Source organism: Marmota marmota, unplaced genomic scaffold, assembly GCF_001458135.2.
Source record: "Marmota marmota marmota unplaced genomic scaffold, marMar, whole genome shotgun sequence".
Lineage (NCBI taxonomy): Eukaryota > Metazoa > Chordata > Mammalia > Rodentia > Sciuridae > Marmota > Marmota marmota.
Window position 1 is genome coordinate 58,643,124 of NW_025999968.1, and position 19,149 is coordinate 58,662,272.

General features: G+C 40.1%; 1 protein-coding gene across 1 annotated transcript in view; it reads right to left on the bottom strand.

The window, feature by feature from the left end:
• The window catches only part of Brwd1 (bromodomain and WD repeat domain containing 1), a 117,897-nt gene extending 99,024 nt beyond the window's left edge, over positions 1-18,873 (bottom strand). The window contains exons 1-6 of the mRNA XM_048803947.1: positions 18,836-18,873; positions 15,126-15,510; positions 10,249-10,399; positions 8,121-8,219; positions 7,419-7,579; positions 5,877-6,098 (exon numbers count right to left, since the gene is read on the bottom strand). Of these exons, the coding sequence (XP_048659904.1) occupies positions 5,877-6,098; positions 7,419-7,579; positions 8,121-8,219; positions 10,249-10,399; positions 15,126-15,510; positions 18,836-18,873 (1,056 nt within the window). The remainder of the gene's footprint in view (positions 1-5,876; positions 6,099-7,418; positions 7,580-8,120; positions 8,220-10,248; positions 10,400-15,125; positions 15,511-18,835) is intronic.
• Positions 18,874-19,149: the final 276 nt, after the last annotated feature.

Sequence of the window (19,149 nt, forward strand, 5' to 3'; positions counted from 1 at the left end):
GTGTCAACATACTTTTATACAAAGATATGAAAAACTGTGCTCTATATGTGTAATAAGAATTGTAATGCATTCCACTGTCATGTATTTAAATAAAAAATATTTTTAAAAAATTAAGTTTTCCAAAGTTAACCTCAATTGAATTCTTTTTCTTTAAAATATTTTTTAGTTTTAGTTTCAGACTGAGCTACTACTATGTGTTGGGGGAAGGAGTTTTTTGGGGTTTGTTAGGTTTTTTGGGGGTACCAGGGATTAAACTCAGGGGCACTGAGCCACATGCCCAACCCTTTTGTATTTTATTTAGAGACAGGGTCTCACTGAGTTGCTTAGCACCTTGCTTTTTGCTGGGGCTGGCTTTGAACACATGATCCTCCTGCCTCAGCCTCTCCTGCAGCTAGGACTACCAGTGTGCACCAACCAGGTGAAGATAAGTTAAATTCACCTAATATAATTCTCACCACATTAACCACTTGAAAGTCAGCAAAATTCAGAGGAATTAACCTATATTCATAAAGCTGTTGGGCCATCACCACTACTTAGGACCATGGCTTTTGTTTCCTGAGATAAATGGAACCTGTCGAGGAGGCAAGTTCAATGGATTTCCTAAGTAAGCAAACTTGAAAAATTAGAATTTTTATCTCTTCCTTTCCAATAATTACAGGTTTTTGTTCTTTTTTCCCTGCTAAGAGTGCTGAAGAGGCTGCAGCAATGGTATAGTGTTAATTTTCTCCATTTAATTCTGTTTTTTTGGTTTTGGGGTTGTTTGTTTTTTTTTTTTTTCAGTTTTAGTTGTAGATGGACACAATACCTTTATTTATTTACATGGTGTTGAGGATCCAACCCAGTGCCTCACACTTGCAAGGCAAGCACTCTACCCCTGAGCTACAATCCCAGCCCCTGTAATATTTTTAATCTGCATTAAAGTCATGAGAAAAGTACAATGAGCACCCGTTATCAGTCATCAAGATTCACCAATGGTTAACACTTGGCCATACCTGCCTCTTGATGAACCATCAAGAATCTAAACTCAGACATCCTATCACCTCACTGAAACCCTAATTTTATCTCCAAAGAACAATGACATTCTCCTACATAATACAGTTATAAAACACATGAGAAATTTAATTTATTAATATACAATCCAGGGGGCTGGGGACATAGCTTAGTTGGTAGAGTGCTTGCCTCGCACGCACAAGGCCCTGGGTTCAATCCACAGCACCACAAAGATATTGTGTCCGCCGAAAACGAAAAAATAAATATTAAAATTCTCTAAAAAATAAATAAATAAATAAATAAATAATTTGTTACACTGGCCACAAATTTTCCTCAGTTTTTGATTTGTTTTATGGCTCCCATATGAGATTCAGTGAAACTTTTACTTTTATTTTAGTTTTTGATGGACCTTTATTTTAATCATTTATTTATATGCAGTGCTGAGAATCAAACCCAGTGCCTCACACATGAGAGGCAAGCGCACTACCGCTGAGCCACAACCCCAGCCCAGTGAAACATTTTTGACAGAAACATTAAGGAGATAAAAAGAATTTTAACTAGATAGTCAATGCTTTTTAATAGTTACAAATCTATTCAGATTTTGTTTACTTTTCCTTTTTCTTGGTACCAGTGACAGAATTCAGAAGCATTTAACCACTGGGCCACATCCCCAGCCCTTTTTGTTTTGAGAAATCGTCTCACTAAGTTGCTTAAGGTCTCACTAAATTGCTGAGGCTGGCTTTGAACTTGGGATTCTCCTGCCTCAGCCTCCCAAGGCACTGGGATTACAGGTGTGCACCACTGTGTACAGCTTTAATAAGTTGTTTCTCTGAGTATTTAGCTTCCATTTTTACCAAGTTATTTACAATACCCTCTATTATTTGAAGGATATGTAGTAATACCTGTTTTTCAAATCTAATTACTTTTAACAATTCTTTTTGGTCCCATAATTAATCTAATTTGGGGGTGGAGTGTAGGGGGTACCAGGAATTGAACTCAGGGGAACTCGACCACTGGGCCACCCCCCAAGCCCTATTGTGTATTTTATTAGACAGAATCTCAATGAGTAGCTTTGTGCCTCGATTTTGCTAAGGCTGGCTTGGAATTTTCCATCCCCACACCCAGGTTAATCTAATTATTTCACCAGCATAGTTTTTCCAAAAACCATTCAACTCTGTTGATCCTTTCTACTGATACCTTCTTTCCATTCTTAGTACCTGTACTTCTCTTCATAAATCCTTATTTCTCTATTTCTTATCTTCTAATTTCTCAAAAATACACTTGGGGGCTGGGATTGTGGTTCAGTGGTAGAGCACTCGCCTAGCACATGCGGGACCCTGGGTTCAATCCTCAGCACCACATAAAAATAAATGAATGGAACAAAAGTATTGTGTCCAACTACAACTAAAAAATAAAAATATTTAAAAAAATACACTTGGATCACTAAATTTCAACTTTAAAGAAACAAGTCTCTGCTCCCCAAGCTGCTCTCAAACTCCTGGTCTCAAGTGATCCTCCTGCTTCAGTCTTCGGAGTAGCAGGGACTAGGCCTGGAACAGTGGGCCTGGCTTTTCTCCTTCTTTTTCAACATATATGCATCGAGTGCTATAAATCTTTTTCAGCACAACTTCAGCTGTGTATTAAATATATACCAAGATATAGCAAATCAACCCAAAATTAAACTGCCCAAAACAACACTATCTATTATTAGGAGTTCAGTCAGCTATCTCTGGCTCAGCTTGAAGGCTGTAGTCAATACATTGACCCGGCTACAGTGACAATAAAACTTACCTGGGACAGAGGATCTGCTTCCAAAATGGCTTGCTCACATGACTGAGTGGGAGACTTCAGCTTCTACCCAAAAATCTTCACATAAGGCTACTAAAAATGAGTGAGTCTCCATAGTACAGACACTGTCATGTCTGGACTACCCAGCACTAAAAGTCACACTACAGTAGGCATAGTGGCGCACACCTGTAATCCCAGATATTCGGGAGGCTGAGGTAGAAGATCGTGAGTTCAAAGTCACGCTCAGCAAAAGTAGGGCGATAAGCAACTCAGTGAGACCGGGGCTCTACATAAAATACAAAATAGGGCTGGGGATGTGGCTCAGTGGTCAAGTTCCCCTTAGTTCAATCCCCAATACCAAAAACAAAAGTCATACTACATTATTTTGCCAATACCCTTTAAGTAACATAGGTCAATCCTACTCAATAGGGGAAATACATTGAGGGCTGAGAACTAGAGGCAACAATCACAAAGTAACACAATTTGGAGGTTGGTTCCCAAACAGTACCTCTTGCTAGTTTTAATTTGTAATATTTTCATTACTAGCCAGTTCAAAACATTCTTAAATGTGTACTGTGATTTCTTCATTGGTGTTTGAGTAATTTTATTACTTAATTTATAAAATTAAAGATTGCTCTATTAACAATTCCAGTTGTTGGTAATTTGTCTTAATTATCGATATCTTCTGACAACAATATAATTATGACAAGTATTTTTAAATCTGTTGAGACTGACATTTGCTGCTCAAAAAATGGGGACAATATTTACATAATAAACACCCTATTTGTGACCAAAAAGTTGTGGTATAAATATTAAATGAAAGGTTCTAAATGTGTAATGGTACAAGCCTCTTACTTGCATAGTCAGATCTAATTTTTTTTTTTTTGTAGTTGTAGACAGCATGCCTTTATTTATTTTTGTATGCAGTGCAAAGGATTGAACCCAGTGCCTCACACATGCTAGGCAAGCGCTCTGCCACTGAGCCACAGCCCCAGCCCTCAAATCTATATATATATTTTTTTTTTATGAGAGAGAGAGAGAGAGAGAGAGAGAATTTTTTTTTTTTAATATTTATTTTTTAGTTTTCGGCAGACACAACATCTTTGTTTGTATGTGGTGCTGAGGATCGAACCCAGGCCGCACGCATGCCAGGCGATCGTGCTACCGCTTGAGCCACATCCCCAGCCCTCAAATCTATATTCTTAACGAAAGATTCTTTCTTTTACTAACAGACAAAGGTATTCAAATTTCCCTGTTATAATTATGAAGGTCAATTTCTCGCTGAGGATCTATTTTTGCTTTATGTATTTTGAGGATATACTACAAATTAAGAACTCTTATTTAATAAAAAGCTTAATCACTATCACTTTGTTTTGTTTTTGTGGTGCTGGGAATTGAACCCCAGGGCCTTCTGCATGTGAGGCAGTCTACCAAGTGAGCTATATTCCTAGCCCCAGTGTTTGATCACAATTGATTATCTCTCTTTATGTATGCAAAAACAATTTCTCCCATCTTTTACTTTTGACCTTGTATATTCTTATATTGAAGGTAAGACATATAGTTGGATTTCATTTTTTAACCAAGTCTGAAGTCTCTGCCTCTTATTTGGACCATTTAATTCATTTACTACTAATGGAATTATACTCATACTGACATTTAATGATCTCCTTGTATACTTTCTCTCCCATACATTGCCTTTTTTTTTTTTTTTTTTTNACAACTGCCAAGGATGCACTCTTTTTTTTTTTTTTTTTTTTTTGCGGGGGGTGGGGTGGTACTAGGGATTGAACTCAGGGGCACTCAACCACTGAGCCACATTCCCAGCTCTATATTGTATTTTATTTAAAGACAGGTCTCACTGAGTTGCTTAGCACCTTGCTTTTGCTTTGAACTCACAATCCTCCTGTCTCAACCTCCCAAGCCTCTGGGATTACAGGCATGCACTATATCGTGCCCAGCTCTTTCCTTTTTTCTTGCTTTCTTTTTTACAAGACTTATTTCCAGTCTCTGGTAGCTTAGTAGTTTACACTTTCGTTTTTTGGGGGGTACAGGGGATTAAACCCATAGGCACTTTACCACTGAGCCACAAAAAAGCTAAGTTGCTGGCCTTGAACTTGTGATCCTCCTGCCTCAGCCTCCTGAGCTATTGGGATTACAAGCATGTACCACCACACTTGGATTACACATTCTCTTACTATTCTTTTAGCTGTTAGTCTTGAGTTTGACAAAAAATGCTTTTTTACCTTAAAAACTAACTCACCTAGCACAGGCGGGACCCGGGTTCAATCCTCAGCACCACATAAAAATAAAATGCATTGTGTTGTGTCCATCTACACCAAAAAATAAATTAAAAAAAAAAAAAAAAGAAAGAAAAGAAACAAACCCAGGCTTAAAAACAAAAAAAAAAAATTGGATGCAGTGGCACATGCCTTTAATCCCACGTACTTGTTACGAGTTCAACCTAGGTAACTTAGCAAGACTGTCTCAAAAAAATAAAAAGGGCTGGGATGTAGCTCAGTAGTAAAAATCCCCTGGATTCCATCTCCAGTACTGAAAATAAAATAAAAAATAAAGAGGGCAGGGGATGCAGCTCAATGGTACAGCACTTGCCCAACATGCCTTTTAGGCCATGGGTTCAATTCTCAGTACCACCAAAACCAGAGAATCCATCCTTTTTTTTTTTTTAATTAGGTATATATGACAGCAAAATGCATTTTGATTCATTGTACATCAGTTTTTAATTGACATTCATCCAGATCAATAATCAGCTTCAAAGAGGCAATAAGTCACCCATGAAGCTTTCTGCTACAGTTCTGCTACATTTGTTTTTTATCTTACTCCTTCCATGATTAGTTGAAATAAAAATGATAATTTTCTCTTGATTACCTAACTTTAAAACACATCATGGAGCTGGGGATATAGCTCAGTTGGAAGAGTGTTTGCCTCAAATGCAAAAGGCCCCGGGTTTAAAACGCAGCACCACAAAAAAAAAAAACCCACACCATATAATCACGAAGCACCTTCATATTTTTCTATTCCAAAGAGAAAGTTTTGAAGGTAAAGGCGGTAACATCCACATGTTCAGGGAGTTAGTTTACCTGTAAAGATGTAATTGATCCTGTGTGTCCTTGGAGCACTGCAACAGGAGCACAGGTTCTCAAGCACCACACTCTGATGATTTTATCACAGCTCCCTGCAGCAATCATAGTGTTCTCATAGTTCACTGCCATATCTGAAATTTCTGCAGAATGACCTCTTAATGTGGATAACAGGCGGCCATTATGTGTTGACCAAATCTTTACCAAACAATCATCTGAACCCTAAGAAAAAATACACCAAACACATATATCAGTTCAGCAAATCTTCTGAATCATTTATTAGAGTACTTTTTACATACTGCACAAATCAAATATCTGACTCTTCCTCCCTTCCTTCCAATTGTAGAATACTCCGTCATGGTTCTTACAGTCAAAACACATAAGGAAATGTATTTTTCTTCGAAGGAAAAGCCTAAAGATACTGTGAACTTACCATTTCTATGAGTCAGATCACATTATAAATACTACTTACCCCAAAATTCTCTACCAACTAATACACCCAACTAGAAGTTCCTTCTCAACTGTATTAGTTAACAATGGCTAAGTATTAGATCAGCTCACCAAGTTAAATAAGACAATAAATGTTAAGACAGATCTAGACTTCTTAGCCTGAACAAGACTAAGTGACAATTCTGCCACCACCACCCCCCAAAAAGTGGGAAAAGCATCTTTATTTCAAATAACCAAACAACAAAGTCTCAAATACACAATACCATCCAGCATCCATCATTCATCACACAATGATTATGTACTCTGAATCTCACACCTGCAATTAAGTTAAGCTTCTCACCCATTCTAATCTTCCCTTAAAAACATTAAAAATGTTAAATTCCAAATATTTCTATACAGCTTTTCAATAACTACTTGAACACAGAAATGCTATCTATAATCAATCCATTTTCCAGAATTAACGATTAATCAATGTATGAATATTTCTAACAGCTTGGAGATTTGTTTCTGGATTTGGTGCTTACATTTAGATTAAGTACAGAGTGACAATTCAATAAGTTCAAAATGAACTAAAGTATTAGATGTGTATTTGTTTTTTTTTTTTTTTGGTACTAGAGATTGAACTAAGGGGCACTGAACCACATCCCCAGCCTGTTTTTGTTCTTTTGTTCACTTTTTTTTTTAATTCAGAAACAGGATCTCACTAAGTTACTTAGAGCCACGCCCGATAAATTGCTGAAACTGGCTTTGAACTTGCAATCCTTCTGCCTCAGCCTCCCAAGTAGCAGGCATTACAGGCCACTATACCAGCCTACACAGGCATAAATTTCAACCATCCTTAATGATCATGCTTAAGAACCACTGCTCTAAGTCATTATCTCTCAAAACAGCACATAGGACTATTTGTCCCTAAATCACTTGAGGTACTTATTTAAAATACAAATAAATGGGCCCCACACCAGACCTACTTGGTTGAAATCTCTGAAGATTGGAAATAAAGAACCTACAAATTTTATAAGATTTCCTAAATGATGCTGAAGCACACTAAAGTGCTGCAGGCAGTACCCAATTTAGTAGAAAATGTTAACTCACTGTAAAGATTCTATGTCCTGTCCTATCAAATGCTACACAGTAAACAGCAGATAGATGTCCGAGAATCCTTCTGTGCATTTTTATATGCTGATACATAGCTCCTGGAAATGCTGTGCTAAAAGTGGAACACCCTGTGAGCTGTTTTCCTCGATGTATCTCCACTAGGAAATAAAAACAATGAAAATGGTTAAGAGGAAAGCAAATATTTTTGTGAAAAACTAAATAAATTTGTTTGGGAAATCCTAAGGACACAAATTTCTTTCCAATTCTGTTCTACCATAATCACTAATGCAGGCGTTTTTGTTTTTTTTTTTCGCCCCCAGTACCAAGGGTCGAACCCAAGGGCACTTAACCACTGAGCCACATCCCCAGCCCTTTTTTATATTTTATTTAGAGACAAGGTCTCGCTGAGTTGCTTAGGCAATTGCTGAGGCTGACTTTGTACTTGGGATCCTCCTGCTTCAGCCTACCAAGCTGCTGGGATTATAGATGTGCACCACCTTGCCCAGCTCAGACTTCTTAATATAATGATTGTTTTCATTAATTTTATTAATTATTTTAAGAAAACAGTAGTTTGAAATTTGATATGTGTTACTACTTAAAAAACAACCTTGCCGGTATTTCCTTTTTAAATTTGACATTTACAAATTTTATCAAGAAATTAAAAGAACTTTAGGCATCACCAAGGCCCACCTCACTTACCAAGATTTGGAGGAGAGCCGTAGTTCACGGGCATTTCAGGAGGTCTTCCTCTATGAAGAGCAGCAAAGGCAGAGCCCTTCCACACTGTGTGCCTGCAGTCTTTAAAATGAATTTTAGATACACATAAAATCTTGAAAGTTAACCCCAAGAAAGATTTTATAGAATACTTACGTATATTGTAATAAACTGTTTATTCAAAGTTTTACCAACTATAATATACTTTAACAGAAAAGCCCTGGAGGTTTATTAGACTATTTCTGAAGGGAGAAAAAAAAAAAAAAAACTTAGGACATCTCAGATACAGCAGCAACAACAACTAACATTTGTGTAGCACTTTACAGTTCACAAAGTGCTTTCCACATACATGATCTCATTAAACCCTCACAACAACCCTGTGAGGTAGGTATTTTCGCCAATTTACAAGTGAGGTAACTGAGGCTCAAAGATTTCAGGACCTTTAAAGAGATCCACCGCAAATGATTAGTAACAACGGGCCATAAAACCAGATCTTTTTTCAAGTCCCATTTAATGCCAAATAAGTGTTAATTTTTCAATGTAGAATTATACTATACAATATTAAAGATTAAAGACCTTAATCACAACTGGTCCAACTTTTCAAAAATTGAAAATTGAGAAAAATTTTAATTTCTTTCACATATAAAAGTCCTATGTTTAGTCTTAAAATTAATTTGGCCAATACTGCCATGACTTTGGTCTCTTTAGGAAGTACTGACAAATTAAATAGCTTTCCCTTTATTTTAGGATCACAGATAATCCTTTACAGAAGGGCATATAAGTAGGATCTGTGAGTCTGAACTCAAAAAGCCCCATCCCTCCCTGACCTACAAGAAAAGAACTGAAGAAAAAATGTCTTTCCTCCTAGGAGACAGCAGCAGAACACAAGTCATGGGCAGTCTGCTGTGCTCAAGTTTAGCTACCTCACAACTCAAAGACAAAGGAGGGATGGCAGCATACTTAACCTCCATGAGCCTCGGGTGCCCCAAACTAACAGGCATATAGAGTTTTACATGAATGGATCCATTACCACTATCATGACCAAAGAGCAGTTACCAGGCATCCTCTCATGGCACCAGTACAAAACAATAGAGAAACAGGGCCCTACCCTATGCACTTGACCAAGTCTCTTCCAAGGTCTGCCAATTCTAAAACAGTGCTCATCACAGAACAACATTGAGCTTGACACAGAAAACAGAGGAAAACATGCTGCCCAAGTAACTACTAAGTAACAGCCTACAACAGAGTAATTACAAGTGAATAGGAACACAGAAAAGGAAGAATACCAACAGTTTCCTGATTAGAGCCAACATGTGGCATGGCTACAGAGCACTAGGAAACAGCTACCTGGACAAACCAGTCTGGCAGCGAACCAAGAGGGAGGCTGTTCTTCCTCAGTCAAGCTTTATCCTCATGGTGCCTCTAAAGAGGGAGCATCCCAGCGACTGCTCTTAGAGAGTCAAGGGAGGAGCCTCAGGATGGGAGGAACCAACCATCTTGCCCATTAGCAGTTTAGCCACATTATACATAGATCGTATCACATACATATACTTAAGTCTAAGTCATTTGTACCAAGCTAACAGAAAAATAGCAATTTCAAACATTTTACTAGCACATAATTTGCCAAAAAAATAATGTAAAAAAAAGAACCATGCAATTTTACATTTTTGGTGCTTGTTTTCAAACCGCTACCAACCTTAGAAAATCACTTCCCCTGGTAACAAAGGGCTCTTGGAATCTAAATAGCAAAGGAAATACTTCTAGCATTTTAAGAGTTTATTAGACACATACAATTACATTCAATAAGTTACGAGTGAGCTACAAAATGAAAAAATAAAAAACTCACATTGATAAAACCTCAAACACATCTCATAATAAATTCAAGCTTTTTAGCTTAACATCTGTATCTTGAGCAATTTTTTAGATGCAGAAAAACCCATTAAACACTTAGGTAATAGGATTCAATGTTCTATGCTAAATGCAGAGAATTTTATAGTCCACAGCATGATTTAGTTACATATCACCTTTCTTCCACAATACTTACATTACGTCACAATTATAGTAATTATTAAGCTATTAATACAAAGCAGAACACTTCTTCAAATTAAGGTACCTTTTGCTGTACGTAGCAAAGACTGCCTTCCTGCACCAAGTAAAGAAGTGACTCTTGAAATACTGGGTGGAATTTCTTTATCCAACATAGGGCCGATGCGCTGGCAGATTTGCAACAGATGATCAGGAGCCACATGCTTATTGGACAAGACCTGGTTGGAAAGTTAAGTTTTAATAACACTAAATAATACCAAAAAAACAATAAATGTTTAGGGATAAATTTGACAACACATATGAAACACAATGAAAACTACAAAACATGCTGGAAGAAATAAAAGACAGCTGAAAACAATAAACTAAACTACCTATTCAAACCAATCCCAACCAAAATTCAAGCAAGAATTTGTTTTTATAGAAATCAACAGTACTGTTCTTAAATCTGTATGAATTATACAATATTAAAGACATTAATCACAACTGGTCCAACTTTTCAAAAATTGAAAATTGAGAAAACATCACTGTGCAGGACTAACCCACACATGCAGACCTACAGTGTCCTCAGCCCCCATCCACTAATGTCAGCAGCACTTCCAAGGCACTGCAACATCAACATGCTCCATGTTTCAAACTGAGAAACACTGCTCTAAAGAAAATCTCAAACACATAATTATAGATCTATACCATAGTTATAACCTTGTATCGAACTATTGGTAAAGATCACTTTTTAGGGCTGAGGATTTAGCTCAGTTGGTAGAGTGCTTGCCTTACATGCACAAGGGCCTGGGTTCAATCCCCAGCACCACTGAAAAAAAAAAAAGCACTTTTGAGATCACTTTTGTCACTATTTGTTCTTCATCATTAATCCAAATATAAAATAATCCTGGACTCAATATAAAAGTTTTTATTCATCAGCCCTGGTGACAACAAGAGCTTGATAAAATACCTTTGATTTCCCAATTGGACTCATGTTCCCCACCTCCTGGCAGATATACCAACACAAAACTGAAAAGTATCAAAACCAGGTAGACCTCAGAAGCTTCTTAATAGTAATTAGCACTTTGTGCTTCAAATGTCGGTACCTAACCTCCCAAACACTGCTGCAAGTAATCAGCACAGCACACAGGAACAGGAGTGGAGCTAGAAAAGTAATTCCAACAGAATCAAGAAAAATCACAGGCTTAAGAATCTGTCAATCAAAGCCAGGCATAGTGGCGGTACACACCTATAATCTCAACAAGTTGGGACACTTAGGAAGATCCCAAGATCAAAGCCAGCCTCAGCAACTTAGCAAGGCCCTGAGCAACTCGTTGAGATCTGCTCTCAAAATTAAGAAATAAAATAAAAAGAGCTGGGGATGCGGCTCAGTGGTTGCATGCCTCTGGATTCAAACCCCAGAACCAAAAAAAAAAAAAAAAAGAATTTAAAGAGCAACTGGTGCATGATCTTCCTCTCTTTAAATCAAAAGTGCCACTAATACTCAGGAAGACAAGATTAAAACACTAGATTTCACTGTGCCTTTCCAATACAGCTATATCCTCCATTAAAAGTTTTGGGTTTTTTTCTTGCATTTCACCATGGGGAAAAAATTGATGCCCAGTCCCACCATAAAGACTGATTTAACTGGTTTGCAGCCCACTTTGGACATCTGGAACATACAAAGCTCCTAGATAACTCTAACCAAAATTTCAGAACCATTGAGAAAATGGAATAACTTCAAGAAGAAACAATGACATATCCAGAATAAGACAAATATCTGTCTCTTCAGTAATAGCGTAGGAAAATGATGATTCACAATTTTATATAATCAATGCCATTTTTCCCCCTGTACTGGGGACTGAACCCAAGGGCACTTAATCATTGAGCCACATCCCTTTGTATTTTTTTGAGACAAGGTCTTCCTAAGTTGTTTAGGGCCTTGCTGAACTTCTAAAGTTTGCCTTGAACTTGTGATCCTTCTGTTTCAGGCTCCAGAGACACTGAGATTTCAGGAGTGCCTCACACCTGGCATGGATCTGAATTTGAACTAAACATAAAGACACTCAGTAAAGCCAGATGTGATGGAGCACATCTATAATCCCAGCAATTCAGGAGGCTGAGGAGGCCCTAAGAAACTTAGGGATACCCTGTCTGAAATAAAAAGGGCTGGGGATGTGGCTCAATAGTTAAGTGCCCCTGGGTTCCATCCACAGTTCAACAAAGAAAGGATCCTTTTTTCATTGTGGTCCTAGAGATCCAATCCAGTGTCTTGTACTGTGCATGCTAAGTACATGCTCTACCACTGAATAGGCCTTTATAGAGATGCAGTCCAAACAATTTGCTTTAAAATACTCCAGCATATTAACCATTGAAATAAATGGCTATCTGAAGCCAGGCACAGTGGCACATGCCTGTTAATCCCACCTACCCAGAAAGCTTAGGCAGAAGGATTGAAAGCTTGAAGCTAGCCTGAGCTAGCAAGATCCTGGGTCAAAATTAAAATGTTTAAGGGGCTGGGGATGTAACTCAGTAACAGAATGCTTGCCTATCATGCTAAGGACCTGGGTTCAGTCCCCAGTACTGCAAAAAAATAAACAAGAAAAAAATGAATGGCTATCTGGAATCTGCTTAAAAAGAACACGGTGAGGCAGAGATTAGCAGATGCAACATTTTTTGATTAATCACTAAGGCTGGATAAAGGGTACCTGGTGGTGGGTTTCTTATTTATTTGCTTATTTATTTTGTTACTAGCGACTGAACCTCAGGTGCGTCTTACCACCTAGTAACATCCCTACCTCTTTTAAGAAGTTTGCCCAGGCTGACCTCAAACTTTCAATCCTCCAGCCTCGGTCTCCTAAGTTACTGAAACTACAGGAATGTGCCACCATAGCCCACTATTCTATTTTTTTTTTTTATTTAATTAATACTTTATATTAAAAATGACTACCTCAAGTAGAAACCAAAGTAAACAGCAAATTGGCAACAAATTCAAATCTGTTAATGGTATATAGGGGATCATTACATTCTCATTTAGGTACATTTGAATTACTTAATTTTTAAAAAAAATATTAAAGAGCCAGGTGCAGTCATGCCTATAATCCCAGCAGCTTGGGAGGCTTGAGGCAGGAAGATGAGAGTTCCAAGACAGCCTCAGCAACTCAGCCAGGCTCTAAGCAACCCATCAAGACCCTGTCTAAACACAAAAAAGAGCTGGGGATATGGCTCTGTGGTTAAGTACCCCTGGGTTCAATCCCCAGTACCAAAAAAAAAATAAAAATAAAAATATTAAAGAATGAAGACTTCTTATAGCCCCTGTGTTTTGGACTTCACAGCCTCCAGGGCTGTGAGCCAAATAAACATGCATTATTTATTAAAAAGAAAAAAAAGAATGAAGACTTCAGAGGTCTACAACCTACACATTTTTTATAATTTTAATTTAAATTATATTAAATTTAATATATTTGATTAAAAAAAAAAAAGTACATAGGTATGCTGTCCACCACTTGGTGGGTGGGGGACAGAGATAAAAGAAGAGGATACCCTCTAATCAGTAAACCACCCAGATGAGATGAAATCTTCCAAAACCAGATAGATATTTTAAATAATTTTAAACAGAATTATATCAAGGAGGGTTTTAAGTTTTTTTGTTTTTTTTTTTGGTAAAAAAAAAAAAAAAACTTGTTTCTGTTTAAACTTAAACCTGTTTTTTAAAAGTAATTTTCCCAATAGTTACAGCACTATAATTATTTCACAAGTAATTTTCTTTCCAAAAGCATGACCCTAGTGTCATATCAACAATGCTTTTCTGCTTCACGGATAAAGCCATTTTACAAATTCCAACCCCCCAAAACATACATGTATAAAACATACATTTAATACTTACTGTTCATACATGCATATAACAAATCCCCTGGTTAATTCTTTTACATTTTTTATTTTTTATCATTTATTTTTAGTTGTAATGGGACAATACTTTTATTTTTTATGTGTTGCTGAGGATGGAACTCAGTGCCCTGCGCGTGCTAGAGGAGGGCTCTACCGCTGAGCCACAACCCCAGTCCCCCCTTTTACTTTTAATACAAGAATGTTACGATTTCACCACCTTCTGCTTAGAACCGTGATAGAAATTAAGACGTTTCTTTTTCCCCCATTATTTTCCTTACTCATGATACTGAACATGGCCTGGTAACCAAAAACATGTTTTACCCCAATATACAAATTTCCAAAAATATTTCCCAGGAAAATGTTTATTCCACCAAGGACAAAAAAATCCTTGCATTACTGTAACTGGAGAAAACCTAATTATAACTTAAGAATAGAAAAAAAAATTATAAAGTATAAATGTATTCACGTTAACAATGCTTGAAAAATAAAAAATTTACTAATTCTAAGCCTGTTTTTTATACACAGCGAGATCAACTATAAAATTAAGTAGATCAACTTCCTAAGGCATTCAAAAATTGTACTGTTCAGAACAGCAAAAGCATTGGAGTGAAATATTCACGCATCAGCAATACTTTTCTCACGTTGCAAAGAGGAAAAAAAAAAACCTTCAAGGAAAACCTTTTGCCACCTTCGGAGACCAAGACTCTATTCCTAGGGAACAAGTGGTCGGAAGACCTGGGCGGGGCAGAGGAGCAGCGACCAATCAGAGCTCGCCTTACGCGCCGGGCCAAGGTAGCAGGCGATGAGAGCGCCCCACTGAGTGGCTGGCGGGCGCACACCGCCCCCGAAGGCAGCCGCACCTGGAGGCTCGGCCCAGCCCCGAGCTCGCGGCACCCCCTCCACCGCCCCCGGAGGCCGCTTCCTGCCAAAACAAACCCCGCCGCCTCCAAAGCAAAACAAACCCTGGCCGGGGACAGGCCCTCCGTCCCGGCCGCACGCCCAGCGCTCCGGTCGCGGAGAGCCGGGGCGAGGGCAGGGGCGGCGCAGAGGTCGCGGGCGGAAACGTCCGGTGCTCACCAATTCCTCGTAGCTCCTGTTGTGCTCGTTGCCCTCCCAGTCCAACCTCTTCGGCAACAGCTGGAAAGACACGAAACGCGCCCGCGTGACCACCGCTCCGGCGCGGGGCCGCGGGGGCGCGGGCGGGGCCCTCCCGGGGCCGGGGACGGGACGCGCGGGGACGGCGGCACCGACCTGGTACTGCTCCNGCTGCCGCCCACTGTGCTGGTCGCCGCTCGGAAGGGACGAGTCACGGGCGGTCACCCGAGGCCAGCGTGTCTGCCCCCCGCCAGAGAGCCATCGCTCGAAGGATGCGAAGCTTTGCCCGACCGGGGTCTCCGAACGCTGTCCCTCTTGGCCGCAGCGCGTGGCAAACAGCTCCCAGTCTGCGTCACCACGAGCGGCGCTGCAGAAGGAAGAATCAATAAGACCCAGCCGCAGTCCCCCGCCTGCTGTCCCGCGGGGAGGTTAATAAGATGCAGCGCGCCGCGGAGGGTGTCCCCGTGGGGAGGCGGCCGGGTGGCGATGACTTAGCCGGATTCTCAAAGGACGGCTGGACGGGGGAAGGGCCGTGCAAGTAGCAGCCCGTTCCGAGGAGGAGGATCAGGAAACGGGATGGAGGATCATTTGTATCCTCTGGGAAAACACTGATAGGATTTGAGGTCTGAGAGGTGGACAAGGGCCAGGAAAGCCCTTAATTGTGCTGGGCTTCTGACCTACGTGGATTCGTGTCTTTAGCACGTTCAGTGTGCCCTTTTAGTCATTAGTACAGCAGTGAGTGTGAGTTACCATTCTCTTTCCTGCTCAGGGGAGAGAACCTGCACAGTATAGGATCAGACCTGGACTCACCTGGACCGCTCCCTGGTTCCACCAGCTTTTAGTTGTGTGCCTTGAGCAAGACGCTGAATCTTTGGGTCTCAATTTTCCTCACCTGTAAACAGTAGCTAGTATTTTTGTTTACATCATAGGCCTATGAGCATAGGCCTGTGAGTTGATAGAGTTTCTAGCACATAGTAGGCACCATATTGGAGCTAACAACCCCATGCTGGGGATTGAACTCGGGCATAAGCTACCATTGCGTTATTTCTCCATCCCCTTTTTTATTTTGAGACTGGTTCTCACTAAATTGCCCAGACAAGCCTGGAACTTTGATCCTCCTGCCTCAGCCTACTGAGTAACTGGGATTCCAGGCCAGTGCAACCATGCCCAGCTGACTTGTGTTATTAACATTAAGTAGCTGGAGTTCTTTTCTAACAATCCAAACATGTTCAGGGTGGTGCTCAATTAATGCAGCAAACACAATCAAATCATGGGTTAAAAAAGAAGAAAAACCACATTTTGCTATTACAAATATTTTTTAGCATATTAGGGAAAATGTGAGCAAATAACGACAAGGTTTGGGGCAAAGGTAGAAGGGACCTGTTCTTGCCTGAGCTAGAGGAAATGGGAAAGTTTGGGTCATCCAAACTACAATTTGTGGGAAAGGATTATAGGCATATGAACAACAACAGGACAAGACAAATAGCATTTTAGTCGTCCCAATGGCCCACGCCTGTAATCCCAGAGGCTGAAGCAGGGGGATTGTAAATTCAAAGTCAGCCTCAGCAATTTAGTGAGACCCTGTCTCTAAAATTAAAAAAAAAAAAAAAAAAAAGGTGGGATGTGGCCACAAGCATCTGAATAGTGGTTATAAGGATAGGAAAAGATGGCAGTATTGAGGTGGAATGAAAAGAAAAGAGTCCTGGGCTTAGGAGTGCAGCTCAGTGTTAGCACACTTGCTTAGCATGCAAGAGGCCCTGGGTTCAGTCCCCTGTAGTGGGGGCATAATCGCAAAAATCTAGAGTTTAGGGTTTGGTGGGTTAAAGTTGTGCCACCAACTGCAATGGGGCATTCAAGCTGTAGCTAAATTGTTAAGAAGTATAACTTCTTGGAAGAACTTGAAATTACAACTGTCCCTGTGGGACAGTGTGGTCTAATGCAACCTCCCAAAAAAATGTTACAGGAGTTTATATCCCAAATGCCTGTGATTGTCTGGAGTGGGCAGCATTGTGTTAATGTGAGATCAGAAATGATGGCATGAATCTTTGCAAGAGCCCTGGTAGTCCTTTTACAGCTTAGTCTGACACCTGTCACAAATGCTCATCCAGGATTATACTCAAAGAGGCATAACCTCCCCATTCAACTCCCAAGTGTCAGAGACTCAGATAGGACTCATATAGGCCTACCAAGAAGAAGAAAGGGGAACACACTGTCCACCAGCAACTAGGTAATGGGTGCCTGCCGGAAGTGCCCTCCAAATAAGGCTGGACTCAGGTATGTAACTCGCATACATTTGAGTAGCAGCTGTCCTAAATGTGCATGCTAAAGTTTGTTTTTGAGTAAGTGGAAATAACTTGAAATTACATAGAGAACTAAATTATCAGAAATTTGGTTGGTAGGGACTGGGGGTATAGTTCAGTTGGTAGAGTACTTGCCTCGCATGCACAAGGCTGTGGGTTCAATCCCCAGCACCTCAAAAAAAGAAGAAAACCGGTTAGCAAACAAGGGTCAGAAAATCTTAACTGGTGATGTTAAGCTATAATATGGTCATCCCTCTCCACTATAGGGTTACATCTTAAAGGAAAAAACACTGTGATTAAGCTTTTGGCCAGCAATTCCTCTCCTAAATAAATTTATTTGTCCTGAAAGTAGCTCTTGGTTATCTACAGTGCTCACTTCAGTAGAAGCCCAGTGAGACTGAGAAAGGCCTGAGGGCACATAGCTAGTAAACAGCCCCCAGCTGAAGTCTGGGTATGACAGCCCTGCCTTAGAACACAAGCACTACAAAAGTCTTTCTCCCCTTGCTGTTTCACAAAGGAGGGAAACCAGACCTGGAAAGTAGGAGATTGACACAAGGTTGCACAGCCAGTACCTGGGAGAGCTGGAATTTGAAAATCCATGTGATAAGTACGCACATGAGCTCATGTATCACAAACAACTCTTAGTTCTGGTTCTTCTCATTTTAAGGATGAAGAAATTGAGGTTTAGAAAGTTTTTAGAAAGAATTTGCCTAAGAATGGAAAACTTAGCAACAAGAACAACAAAAAAAACAGGCCTTCCTCTTAGGACCCAAAGTTGAAGTGTGAAAAGCTTATGTGGAAAATGATGCACAAACCAGTCTGGCTCCAAGGATGGTCAGAAATGAGGACTTAGGCAAAAATGTGGATTAGGGCAATTGTGAAAGACTGAAGAATGGGGTAAGGCCAGGCAAAGTGGCACAAGCCTGTAATCCCAGCTACTCTGGAGGCTGAGGCAGGATCACAAGGTCAGGGCCAACCTGGGCAATTTAGCAAGAGATACCATGTCTCTAAAAAGGGTAGGGTGTAGCTCAGTGGTAGAGCACTTGCCCAGCATGTGTGAGGGCCTGGGATCCAATGCCAGCACTGCAGAAAGGCAGAGATGAGCAAATCCACAAGCAGTGCAGACCTCACAAAGAAATTAGATAATTCAAAGTCTAGGCTGGGATGTAGCTCAGTGGCAAAGCATCTTCCTTGCATTCACAAAGCCCTGGGTTCAACCCCCAGTCCCAAAAAAGACCAAAGAAAAAAAAAAAAGAACCCCACCAAAGTCTAACGATGTGCTGATGTGGCCTTATGTTAGCTGAATTCAGGTTTATTCAGGAGGCACTGATGATTCTGCATCACATCAGCAGAGCTTCTAGAGACATGAAGTAGATGTGATGCTGAACCTACCTATGGAGCCTTTGTAGCACAAACAGGAGTCCGCACATGGGGAGAAACGAGTGCACAGAAAACTCCGACCATTTCTTTCATTCAACAGAACTGAAGGCCTGCTCTGAGTTCCCCTGGGATAAGTCCCCTAGTTAACTTCCTGACAGGTTTACAGAGAACTGAGAAGGGACCATGAGGCCTCTGATCTCTGGCCTGGCCCCTTTGTCACTTGCAGATCTTTTCTCTAATTCCTGAGGCCCCTTTCCACCCGCTATGGGTGTCATCTTTCCCTCGGGATCTTTTCTCCCCTTTAAGTCTGTCCCAGCCAGCTGTCC